The sequence below is a fragment of the Candoia aspera genome, chromosome 7, assembly GCF_035149785.1.
Source record: "Candoia aspera isolate rCanAsp1 chromosome 7, rCanAsp1.hap2, whole genome shotgun sequence".
Classification (NCBI taxonomy): Eukaryota; Metazoa; Chordata; class Lepidosauria; order Squamata; family Boidae; genus Candoia; species Candoia aspera.
In genome coordinates this window covers 46,572,417-46,584,983 of record NC_086159.1, presented here as the reverse complement: position 1 = coordinate 46,584,983, position 12,567 = coordinate 46,572,417, and the positions used below count along the sequence as shown (strand labels likewise).

Sequence of the window (12,567 nt, the reverse complement as noted above, 5' to 3'; positions counted from 1 at the left end):
GACTTCTGAGATGATTAATTAAAGTCTACTATTAATCCAGAAAAGCATTATTTCTCTCATATAAATTATGCCCATCATATTAAAATATCTGTCAAAATGTTTTTCCAAAATAATATAATTATCCTCTCTCTGGAAAGGAGTAAATAATTTGAGATACATCTGAAATCTTCAGAAACTGTACAGCATCCAAGTGTATTTGTAAACCCTTTGTATCATATGAACAAAGATTTCTGCAAACTACCCTTAACTTTGACGTATAACACTTTTTTTTTCCTCCAGTATATGAAGAACGTATCATAATTTTGATGATCTGTTCAGTTCTTCTTATTACCCTGGTGGCCACTGCTTGTTTTCTTTGAAGTGCATGCATTCTCCAAATAGTCAAACAGCAAATCAAGTTCACCAACCACTTTGTTCGTTACATTCTCTCCCAACTGTAGAATCAAAGCAAAAGCAAGGTCTTCAATAGAACAAGGAATATACTGCTTTGCCTAGAGTTTTATTTGGTGATGGGGATGATTTTCATAAAAGACCGTACCTAATACATTTTAGTGTGGCAAAAGACTGTGATTTGTTTTTAACATATGAAAGGGGGGGTTGTGTTTTTTGTTTTTGTCTTTTGTTCTATAGGATCAACTGTGTGGTCCTATGTGATAGAAATCATAAGGGATACAATCAGTTATCAAGGTTATTCAGGGTAATCATGACCTTGCTGAACCATTCTGATCAAGCTGCCTCTGCGACCCTCAGTGGTAAAGTTAAAATAATTTTGATATCTCATATATATAACTTCAAATAAAATGTAATTAAAAATGATAAAAAGACTTACAAATTTAAGATATCCTGTGGCCACTGAGTGGCAACTTAAAGACTAAAATAATCAAAGAAAGCATCTGCTATATTAAATATATTTGGACTTCAGAGTGTCATAATGCACTTCCATAGCTACTGTAGATTGTGACCATATTTAATAGATGTGAAAACATGAAACATGGTTTAATCAATACACTGGAGAGGTAATTCTCTGTTGAAAAAATATCATAGCTCCTCTGATATCTGTACTGCATGTCTAATTGTATTGTGCTAAAAAAAACCACTTCCCAATATATGAAAACTTTCTTTTCCAAAGAGATAGCTGTTGTATCTGCCACCACCAAGATTATTACTTTGCTCTGATATTTTTATCATTTTGCCATCATAAAGAAAATATGCAAAAGCAAAAATACAACAGTACAAAGAGCTTGGCAAAGTAACATACTCAAAAGAAAGCTGAAAATAAAAAAAGATGTTGAAAACAACTGAAGAAGTAGAGGGTGAGGAAAGATAAAAGGAAGAAATGCAAATAATGTGGATGCAACTATAAGATGTTACATGTCAACCTTCCCTGATCTGAACCCTTATAGTTCTCTTGGACTAAAATTCTCAACATCTCCAGTCAGTTTGGCCAATAGCACTGGAGAGCACTTTTCCTGTTGCACTATCTTGGTTTAACATGGTTACATTTAAATGTAATCCCTTAAGCCCTCTACCATTTTTCCAATATATCTACAGCCCCTGAAAGCTGAACAGAGCTTTTTCAGATATTTAATTCAATCTTCCATAGTGAGGAAAGTAGGCAGGATAACTTCATTGCTCTCATCAATATATTCTTAAATTAACATACCTGATCCAATTTGTCTTTCATTATTTTCAAATTTCCTTCTATGTATGTTTTATCTCCCAGTGGTTTCTGAAAAGGAAAGAAGAAAATATAACAATGTGGTTTGCATTTCACACCTCTTTCTTTTGACTTGCATTGAACTTCAGAAATCTTGGATGTTCTGATTTGAGGTTTCCTCTGTTAGTATTATTAACACCAGATGTGTGGTATGATATAGATGATAGATATAGAGATACAGATACAGATACAGATAGATAGATACAGATATAGATAGGTAAACAGAGGCCAACTCTATTTACAATTGGAAACCATCCAGGAAAAAGAAATAGAAATGAACTGGAAGATTTCAAGAAACCTGAGACAAGGAATGAGGAACAGATAAAAACTGTTAAAAGTTTCTCCTAACTGGCATTTCCTTTACATATGCCGAAATATTTCTCCCACCATCATCTCCAATGAGATGGTCTGGCTTCTGGCAGGAGAGAGTGGGACATTCAGTCCAGTACAGGATTTGTATGATGCTTACACAGCCATGCAGTTCTGCATTCAAATGCACCAAGAAATATGCCACTTCCTGGACACCGGGATATTGGTTCTTCAGTTTATAGAGGACACGTGTGACTACAATGTCTGTTACTCTTTTCATTAAATAGCAGTGTTCATTCCTCTGCAAAATAAAACAGGTAAACAATGGAGATTGAACAATGCAGGAGTAAGTGCTTACTTACATACATGGGCAATTGTAGGAGGAGCAAAAGGGCAAAACATGCATCATGATGTCCCGAGCAAAAACCACAACATACATACTAGCATCCAGTGTCAGGATACAAGTATGTAAGGACTGGATTCATGTCACTGTGTGTGTCTCATCATTTTGACAGCCATTCGGTTTGCTGCCATCTGCAAGAGTGGATTGTGGAAGCCAAAATGGTTATGACTGTGCCTGAAGACCCTTCCCTTTTTAAGAACAGTTGCACAGGCAACATAAAAAAGGACCTTGATCACATGGTCACAGCCTCTATCTCACCTGTTTTGATCCTGCCGCAGCCACCTCTATTTGCTGCAGACACCTAAGCTTACATAGATAAAAATTTTAAATTAGTTAATGCATGTGTAAAGTAGAGTCTCACCATGATGTTGGTGTACAGATGCTGTCCCACAAACCTGTTATCCGTGTCCTTATCATAAAGTCTTGCCTGAAAAGAGAAACAGGAAAACTGTAGGGCAGAAAAATGAGCATTTAACATTGAAAAAGTGCTGCTTTGTGGCCAATTTACCAGAACTAGAGTGCTTTCTAGTTTTACCACAGAATTGTAGAAACCAAGAAAAAGGGGACAAAGAACATTTTCATTTGAGATAGCCAATAGATTCATACACTGCATCTTGGATTTATACACACACACACACACACTCATACACACACACACATATTGATTTCTGCATAACTTGCTAAGTGATAAGCCATTATTTATAAGCCACAATAGCATCACAAATTGTGCTAAGCTGAAATCAAACAAACCAATATGAGGGTTTGGCACCATGTGGAAACCCTGCAAGAAGAGTAAAACCCACCAAAATAAGAAAGTCTGAGGAGCTTTCTGGTGAGTCTGGAAAACACAATATATTCTAAATATTTAACAAATCTGAAATTTGCAAGATTTATAAACAGAAGACAACAGAGAGCAAATTATATGGCTGACAATGTAGCCAATAAGGAAAGGGACATGTGCCTGGCTGCTATTAGACTGCTCTGCATAGACATCTGGATAAGCCCCACTGAGTTATAGTTTTCCCAAATTATACATGCAATTTGAGGAAGCATAACTCACCGGGACATATCCAGCTGTCACAAAATAGCCTAGGCAAGTGTCAAGAATGGCAGAAGAAATGGATGCAAACTAAAAAAATACACAACAAAAAAGTCATACAGCCGGTAATCTGGCACTGCGCAAAGCCTGCTGGTTTTACCTGTTTGGCTAAGCTATAGGTCAGGTTCTTGATGGCGATTCTCTGGAAGTGGTGTTTGCTGAGGCTGCAGGAGTGATTATTTATGGGATTTGCAACAGTGAGGAGGAAGAGGCAGTAACAGCAGAATGCCCAAAGAAAAAAGCATCTTGTCCAACTCTTCCATGGATCCATAGTTCCAAGAGAATGGCAGTCAGTGCTGGAAAGTTTCAGCTACAGTCTTGGACCTTTCAAGAGACAGAAAATTAGGATTACCCCAAGAAGATACATAAAACGAATAGTCTAGACTAATCATATATATAAAACCTGCAAGGCATATATATTAGTACTTACTTGAACTTTTTGGATGTGACATAAAAGAGCTGAAGGTTCTCTTCTATATATATATATGTACACATATCCATTAGTACTGTGCTCAAAAGGTAGAGATGAGCTAAAACGATATGATCAGGTCTCGCACTTTCCACTTTCTGAGAATTTATTAACCACAACATAAAAAAAAAAAAGCCACAGGGTACAGTAAATTACTGATAAAATGTCCCAGTTGATGATGCCGGGGATAAAAAGGGATTTTGTTGCCCTGATATGTGCAAGTTAAGGTCAACCTAAATGTGACATCATGGTTTAAAAATGCAAATTATAGGCGGGAAGACATTCTATCTGGGTCAGGCTCACAGTAAAGGGTTAAAACCTCTCTTGACTTTTTCCCCATCAAGATCATTGCAACAGGTCTCCTGTTAGATCTTTTGAAAGGAGAACTCACAAACTGATGGAAATTACAGAGATCAGTGGTTCATTTCTGGTGGTTGCTAGAATCACAGGTAACATATCCTACAGTATGGAATAACCTCCCTCTAGAAATGAAACTGGCCTGCATTTCGTTAGCTTTCCAAGAGTTACTAAAATCAGAACTGTTTCAGAGAGCTTACAAAAATGAATTGACACCAGTGGTGTTTGGGCTGCTGCTGTTGTGAAATATTGTAGAATACTTTTGTTTAAATATTATTTTATGATATAGTTTAATTTTAATTTTATTTACCATGGATGCTTTAATTTCTACGTTGATTATATTGTTACTATTAATTGCTGAAAGTTTGTGGATTGCAGCAGGTTGTGGGTGTGGGTGTGTATGCATACCAAGTGCAGGGAACAACTGGGAAAGTTGACGATTGCTGTCATGTTCTACTTGTGAGCTTCCTGAATGCACCTTGTTGACCTGTGTGTGACACAAAATGCAAGAATATATGGGATTTCGGCCTGATCTTTCAGAACTCTCCTTTATGCATACCTCAAAATCCATCCATGTGGGTCATTTCTGCACTAGTGACTTACAGCATCTTCATAGCATCATCCAACAATTGTTGAAGTGATATAAAGCCTGTCCTCATTACAGTTATGTTAGCATAACAATGGTTGGATGACTTTAGAACATGCTAAGTCACTAATTAGGAAATGACCATAACTGCTTATTGTGCATGTGGTATCACAGTTTGGTTGGCTTTTTCACAGGTTTGGATCTGCAGCTTTTACATTTGTTAATTATTGTAATGTTTTGCATCAAAGAGCCTTGATTATTTAAACTTAGTTCCACATTACAAATTCTTGATAATGTCACATCATAAACACATCTCTCTACATGGGGAGTATTAATATCTTGTTAGCTTTGCAGCAGTTATTAGTGGATATTTATAGTTCTACACAGGATTTTGCTGGACAATGTCAATCATGTATCTACAGTATTACGTTTGCTGCATGTACATTGGTGCAGTAGTACAACTGTGATGCTGAAAAGCAGAAATGTAGAATGAGGCCTGCTCCTTCTCGTGAGAATCTGTCTCAAACTCTTCCAGTGAAAAAGCTTTGAGTGGGCCCAGGGTCTTTAGCTACCATATCATGACATGTGACTGTGTGATTACACTTTGCTCCCCCCTGAAAAGTTCCATGGACAGCTTACAACATAAGATGATACATCAGAACACATCAAATGCCACATGAGGACACATAAAAAGCAGTAGGAACAGTTTCAAGCAAACACCGACAAGAAAGTCATCCTCATATCTCTATTTTACACACATACATATAATATGGCACAGCAAGCAGGGTAGGGCTATGAAAAGAGAGTGAGAGCAATCAAGAGAGACTGGCTGGCAGGCCAAATTAGAAGAGAGATCTAGCCTGCTACCTTGATTCCCTATTCCTTCTTTAAGGAAAGCACTATCTAATCTAGAACAGGTGAACTCCCATCATATGGCCAGGCAGATTTCTCAGTAATTGGATCTTCATCTCTGATTGCATCTCAGTTTACTTACCATCATCCTAACCATTACCAGAGCCAAACACTGATTTGCTGTTGGAATTATCAGGGGTCAACTCAGCATTGTCTCATAAGCATAAGGGGGTCTTTCTAGTAAATGCATCTCTATTGTGCTTGTGGGATGTCACATGGGTCACCTGATTTCCACTTCCTCCTTCTTCTTGGGTTTGGGGATTAACAATCTCCATTACCTCTTGGGCACACCTGCAAGCCGGAGGTGCTGCAGAATGCAGCTCTCGTCTTTTTATCTCACTTGCACGCAGACATTTCTATTCCACATAGAAGTGTGTCTACAAAGAACCAGTGAGGAATAAGTGCTTTCTACTATGAAGCTACTTGTATCCAGATATACTGAATAAATGGAAGCTAGCTTTTTTTTTCCTCTTCATCTAGTGTGTGAAGACTGAATTTATTTTCTGAACGTAATTAAGCTTAATGTGCAAGTTTCTTTTTGGTTCACACTTCTACTTTGCAAGATTGTTCTTAGCTGCTTGGAGTTCTTTTATTAACCTTTAAAAACTCCATCATTTGCCACTATTGTGAGATCTGTGTTTCACTTTCATCTTCAGCTGAGTTGTAAAGGTTTTTTTTAAAAAAAAATTACCAAGCTTTTTGTACATTTTATTCTTTACTAGCTGTGGTTTTAGTTTTAGCTATTGTCATCTAATTTTAATGCACTCTATTTATAATGAAAATCACATAAAAAGAAAAGATCTCAGTTCAACATTCTGAGGGACCATATCTAGTAATTTAGTGATGATGTGAAGCAGAATGTAAGACCTCAAAAATGCCATGGAGTTGAGTAAAAATCCCAGAGAACCATTTCCAGAATGTATGAGCATAATCGCTATAAACCAGTGCAAGAATTGATCTAAAAAGAATTGATCTAAAAAGAATTGACCTAAAAAGACACAGGATGACTCTCTGAAATAGATCACTCTATATGCAATAAAGGAGACTGTCATAGCAGAATCAGGCCTAAATCCTACCTGAAATTGATCTATAAGTTCAGTTTCTTTAATGATTGCCTAGTATAGTATTGGCTACAAACCAGAAAGTAAAACAAACTGACCTTTATGGAAATGTTAGCCTCATGCCTACAGTTGTAGAGGACTTTGGGGTCATTTTTTTTAGAAGCCTTGTTTCAAAAAAGTGGGACTGTCTCCTCTCTGCTCATTCCTTAGATGCTATATATACTGTGTAACCGAGTTACCAGCCAAGAGTGATTGGCCAAATATCTTGCTAATCTTTTCAGGCCAAAATGGAAAGTTATAAAAAAGAAGGCAGAAGGTGAAGGTCAACTGTCTGAAGTGTAAACCCTGGAAGAACAGGATATACATTTTTACATATGCATATAGCAGCTTCCATTTTTTCCCCCAAAATGGAACTATGACTATTGTTTGTTAAATCATTTGCAGCAACATAATTTAATTCTTTATATCTATTCTATTTAAAAGTACTCAGAGTCTAGAATGATGGGATTTGGCACAGATTGAACTCCATTTGTCAGATTACAGATTTCAGTACTACTGAAAATACAAAAAATGTGCATGTTATATACAACGTTAAGTATCATACAAAACATTGCAAACACACCTCATACACCTCATAAAGGAAGAGTTGGGTAAGCTTCTGAAACTCTACTGGATACAAGCAATAATACAAAGCCAGCAGTAGTACTGAAATGGGTACCTAAGATGTGTCCAGTAGCATTCAGACATTTAACTATACAGGAGAAAATTCTTCCCAAAAGTGCAAGACTGCAGCTCCAGGTCAATCATAAATTAGGTGATGGTATTATTCAAAATGATTAATATGAGATAAAATATTTTGTTTATTATCACTTCTTTCTGCTTAATTTGGATTAAATTTTCTAACATATCAGAATAGCAGGGTATCTGAATATTATATCACTTCAATATTGTGCCATTTTTTTCTGACAAGCAATAGTTCTTACATTTTAAAAGAAGTAATGTTTTAAGCCATGTGAAATGTTAAAGATTATTGTCACGGTGCTGCAGGAAACACACTTTGGAACTTGCTGCTTTTTGTAGAATCAATTATCTAGGTCTTGCAATAAATCTCAACAGTTCTCATTAACATAGAAACCTACATATAGTGTCTTAAAGAGACAGTATATTATTGGTATTTATTTCTTTTTAAAAAAAGATTTTATTGTTGCAAATCATCATTGCTCACTGAGTCATTCTATCACTTCGTGTATTGCGTTTGACCTTCATGGAACCACTTCGGGTTCATCTATAACAATCAGATCTTGACTACTTTTGATTCCCTCCTTTCTTCTGAGATACTTTCCCCCTTCAGCTCATTTGTAGCTTCCTGCTGGTGTTTTATTTTATCCTTTTTTCCTGACTCAGTACTGTAACAAATATCCCATAATGTTGATAAGTAGGTCCATCCTGTGTCTGCTCTGCTGCAAGCCCTAACCCTCTGCCCACAATACCCAATAACCCTTACCATAAGTGTTAGTTAATTTTGTTCATTCTCCTGTGCCTATATTCAGAGAATCATGGAATCACAGACTGTGAGGGCAGAGGCATCCGCAAAATCCAATGGTTTCATTAGGAGGCTGAAACGAGTGTTGCAACATTGCAAAGCAAGCTCTGCTCTTTATGTACATGTATGCAATGTCATTGCAAAGGACATCAATTAGGGTTAGGGTTAGTGTTTATTTTGTCATTTGTTCCCTTTGATTCCCATATGTATAAGGATTAGAAATCAGAGATCATCTATACAACCTCACTACCCATTACTTGCAGCCACAGTCATCCATCAGGGCAGGGGATGGGGACATATGTATTTGCCCAATGTTGTGACACAAGAAGGCCAAGTTTTGCTCATGATATCTCAACACATTTCATCATTTTTGCATCATTGTGGTTTGGGCCAGACACTTGTGACTACCACATCCTTGACAGATGGTCTACCCAGCCTTACTGAAATATCTGTAACAAAAAAGAGTCTGCCACATCCTGAGGTGGTCTTTTCCACTTTTATCTTTCTTTCCACTTTTTTTTCTTACCACTTTTATCTTGATTTATACTTTTGTTGAAGCAGCCTAGGATTGCATTTGCTTTTTTTGCAACTGCACCACACTTTTGGCTTATGTTCAGCGGCCAAGACATCCAGATGCTTTCCTCACATACAGCAAAAAAAAAGTATGGTTCCCCCAGATCCTTAATTTTTCCTACCCAAATGTGAGATTTGACATTTATACCCGTTGAAATTCATATTGCTGTTTTCTTTTACAATGTTCCAGCCTGTCAAGATCCTCCTAAATATTGATACTGTCCTCTTAAGATATTTGCTGTCCTCCCATCTTTCTGTTATCTGCCAATTTGATAATGGTACTTTCTAAACCATTTGTAGATTGACTACAAGCCAATCTACAGGGTTTTGAACAGAGCCCCTCAAAATTTCTCTGCAGCTTAATGTGGAGCCACTGATGTATGATTCCCAGTACAAGAGTATGTGGAGTATGACTATTAGTCACCTAAGGTGGTCACTATCAAAATAAGAGATCATCAGGTGGTTTGGCATGCTTTTTCCATCATAAACCCATCCTGGCTCCTGCCAAGCGGTATACTCTTTTCTAAATGCCCACAAACTGATGCTTAATCATCAGTTTCAATATTTGTTTGGTATCAACAGCAAGCCGAACAGTTTACAGTTGCCGGGGTTCTCTTTTCCCCCTTTATTTTTATTCATTTATTTATTTATTTTCTATCCTGCCTTTATTATTTTTATAAATAACTCAAGGCAGCGAACATACCTAGTACTCCTTCCTCCTCCTATTTTCCCCACAACAACAACCCTGTGAGGTGATCTGGGCTGAGAGACACTGGCCCAAGGTCACCCAGCCGGCTTTCACGCCTAAGGTGGGACTAGAACTCTCAGTCTGATGGTTTCTGGCTCGGTGCCTTAACCACTAGACCAAATTGGCTTATTTGAAGAGAGGAACATTTGCCCTTCTCCAACCTCCTGGCATTATGCCTTCTTCTGTGATTGTTCCAAGATCACAGAAATAGGTTCTGACAGAATCAGCAAACTTTTTCAAGACTCTGAAATAAAATTGATCAGGTGCTGAGGACTTAAATTTATTCATGGTAGTCAATTGCTGCTAGCTAACTCTTTACATATTTTGGGTTGCTACTCTCTCCTTTTGCCAACTAAGGAAAAATTTGGAAAACTTTTGGAAAAAGAGTTTACTCAGGTCCATTTGAACAGTTTCCCTTTGAGGAGAAGACCAAAGCAAAGTAGGAATGAAGGAGCAATGCATTCTCCCCATCATCTGCCACTATCCTATATTATACTCCTAGCACTGGGCGTACTGTATTTCTCTTTTTAATTCCTTTTTCTACTGACATGGCCACAAAAAACCTTTTGTGTTGCTTTTTGCTTCACTTGCAAATCCAATGTTCTGTTGGGCATGCCTCTGTAACTTTTTTCTGCAGATATTAGCTACATGCTGGTATAGCTCTGTGGAGAATGCACCCATCTTTCATTTGCTGTACATGTTCCTTTTAACTCTTAGCTAAATCAGAAGCTTCTCATTCATTCACAACCATTTCCTAGGGAATGGAGCTGGGGTTGCTGTCTGTCCTTGGGAAAAGCAGCTGCAGCCAGGCAGAAATGCTTCCCACCCCCACCCCACCCCCACCCCACCCCCACCCCCCCAAAGCTTAGCTCAGCTCATGCTTTTTCTCTCTTTTTTAATAATAATTTTTATTGAAGTTTTTAATAAACATAGTAAAAACTAATACAAACTAAACTAAAAGAAAAAGAAAAGAAGTGCAGAAACTGCAGGAAAAAAAGAAAAAAGTAGAAGAAAAAAGAAAAAGACAAATAGAAAAGAAAGAAAAAATAAGAATATAGTAGAGAAAAAGAAAAGAAATATATAAAGAGGTGACTTCCCCCTTCTTAACAACTATAAACAACTTCAGTAACACCACCGTCTCTTAAAGTACAACTAATGATCTCTTCTTCCCATATCCCATCTCTTATCTATAAACAAATTCTTAAAGCCTCATCATTACAGTCCTGGTCAGCAAAAGTCCATTAAGTGTTACCAGAGATAACAACCTATCTATTTTAACTTTGATCAAATAAACCAACTTTATATTCCTTCCTTTTACTTCTAAGAATCTTGGTCTTTAATCCCTTCAAATACTGCCCTAGAACTTTCTTTTCATTTTTTTCTTTGTCCCTTCTCACAAAATCCTTCAAAACTTTAAGAAGACTCTTGTCCTAACAGTCAGGAATCATGCTGAGACGAGGAGTAGGTCTCTAGTGTTTATTACTGCTACATAAGACAGAATCCTAACAAACTGAAGAAGCGTGGGAAAACCCAGACAGATAAACCCTGAGAGTTAAGGCGGGTCTGATCTGTGTCTCTTTGAATGGCTGCTTAATTCCTCAGTACTACGCATGTGTTTTCCCCCCTGGATAGAGGCCCCCTCCTGCTCACCATCAGTACTCATGACATCACCCTCCCCTCCAGATTCACATTCCATTTCAGCCCCCTCCCTTCCAGAGGCTTGATAAGAGTCTATGTCTCCTTCTAAGCTCCCATGGGAACTGGGCAATGATGGAAAGTCTTCAAAGGAAAACTCCTCCAAGGACGAATCAGTGTTGCTCTCCAGGTCTGATAACTCTTCTGGCCCAGGTGGCTGCTGCTGGAAAATAGCTAGATAATTAGAAGAGTCGTCCCCCCTCCCCCCTGGGAAATGCAAGCCCGAGGTGGGGGGCTGTGGTTCCCCCCCTCCTCTGTTACTGGTGTCAAGGCTTCAGGTGGGGGTGGAAACTGCAAACTTACTAACTCCTCTGCTTGGGATTCCTCTGCTTGCTCAGCCAAGTGAGGAATCTCTGGTAGAGTGCGAGGCTTGGGTTTGTGAGGGAAAAGCTGATGGAATTGATGAACCAGCTTTGGTGCATGTACATCTCTGGCATTCTCCCACATGTGCTCTTCCTCAGGGCACCCTTTCCAGTGTATGAAATATTGGATGCCCCTTCCCCTCCTCCTAGAGTCCAGAATTTCCTCGACTTCATATTCTTCTTCCCCCTCCACAATTACTGGAGGGGGGGCATTTGTGATCGCAAGGTACTTGCGGGAGGGTCTTTGGCTAGCAAGGCTCTGTGAAAGACTGGATGGATTTTCATGGAAGCTGGCAGCTTTAAGCGATAAGCCACTGGATTTATCTGCTGTACCACAGTGAAAGGGCCCACAAACTTAGAGTCCAACTTCTTGGAGGGTCTGGTAGAGGTCAAAAACTTGGTAGAGAGCCACACTTTGTCTCCTACCACAATCGCTGGCCCCTCTTGTCTGTGAGCATCTGCAGCTCTCTTGTAAGCACTCTTTGCCCTGTTCAGCTGCTCCTTTAACAACTCCTGTGCGGCTTGCTGCTCTTTAAGAAAATCAGCCGTGGCTGGAACAGCTCCCTGCTGGGAGGAGGTGGGCAACACCCGAGGGTTAACCCCGTAGAGTGCTTGGAAAGGAGACATCATGGTAGAGGATTGTACAGAGTTATTATATGTAAATTCTGCCATGGGGAGCAGGGCTGGCCAATTGTCTTGCTGATAAGTAGTGTAACATCTGAGATACTGCTGT

General features: G+C 38.5%; 1 protein-coding gene across 1 annotated transcript; it reads right to left on the bottom strand.

Moving 5' to 3' along the window:
- Positions 1–314: 314 nt before the first annotated feature.
- Positions 315–3,799, bottom strand: IL22 (interleukin 22). The gene is made up of 5 exons (XM_063309343.1): positions 3,629–3,799; positions 2,791–2,856; positions 2,187–2,327; positions 1,664–1,729; positions 315–434 (listed from the first exon to the last, which is right to left on the bottom strand). The coding sequence occupies exons 1-5, from the start codon at positions 3,797–3,799 to the stop codon at positions 315–317; spliced, it is 564 nt and encodes a 187-aa protein (XP_063165413.1).
- Positions 3,800–12,567: the final 8,768 nt, after the last annotated feature.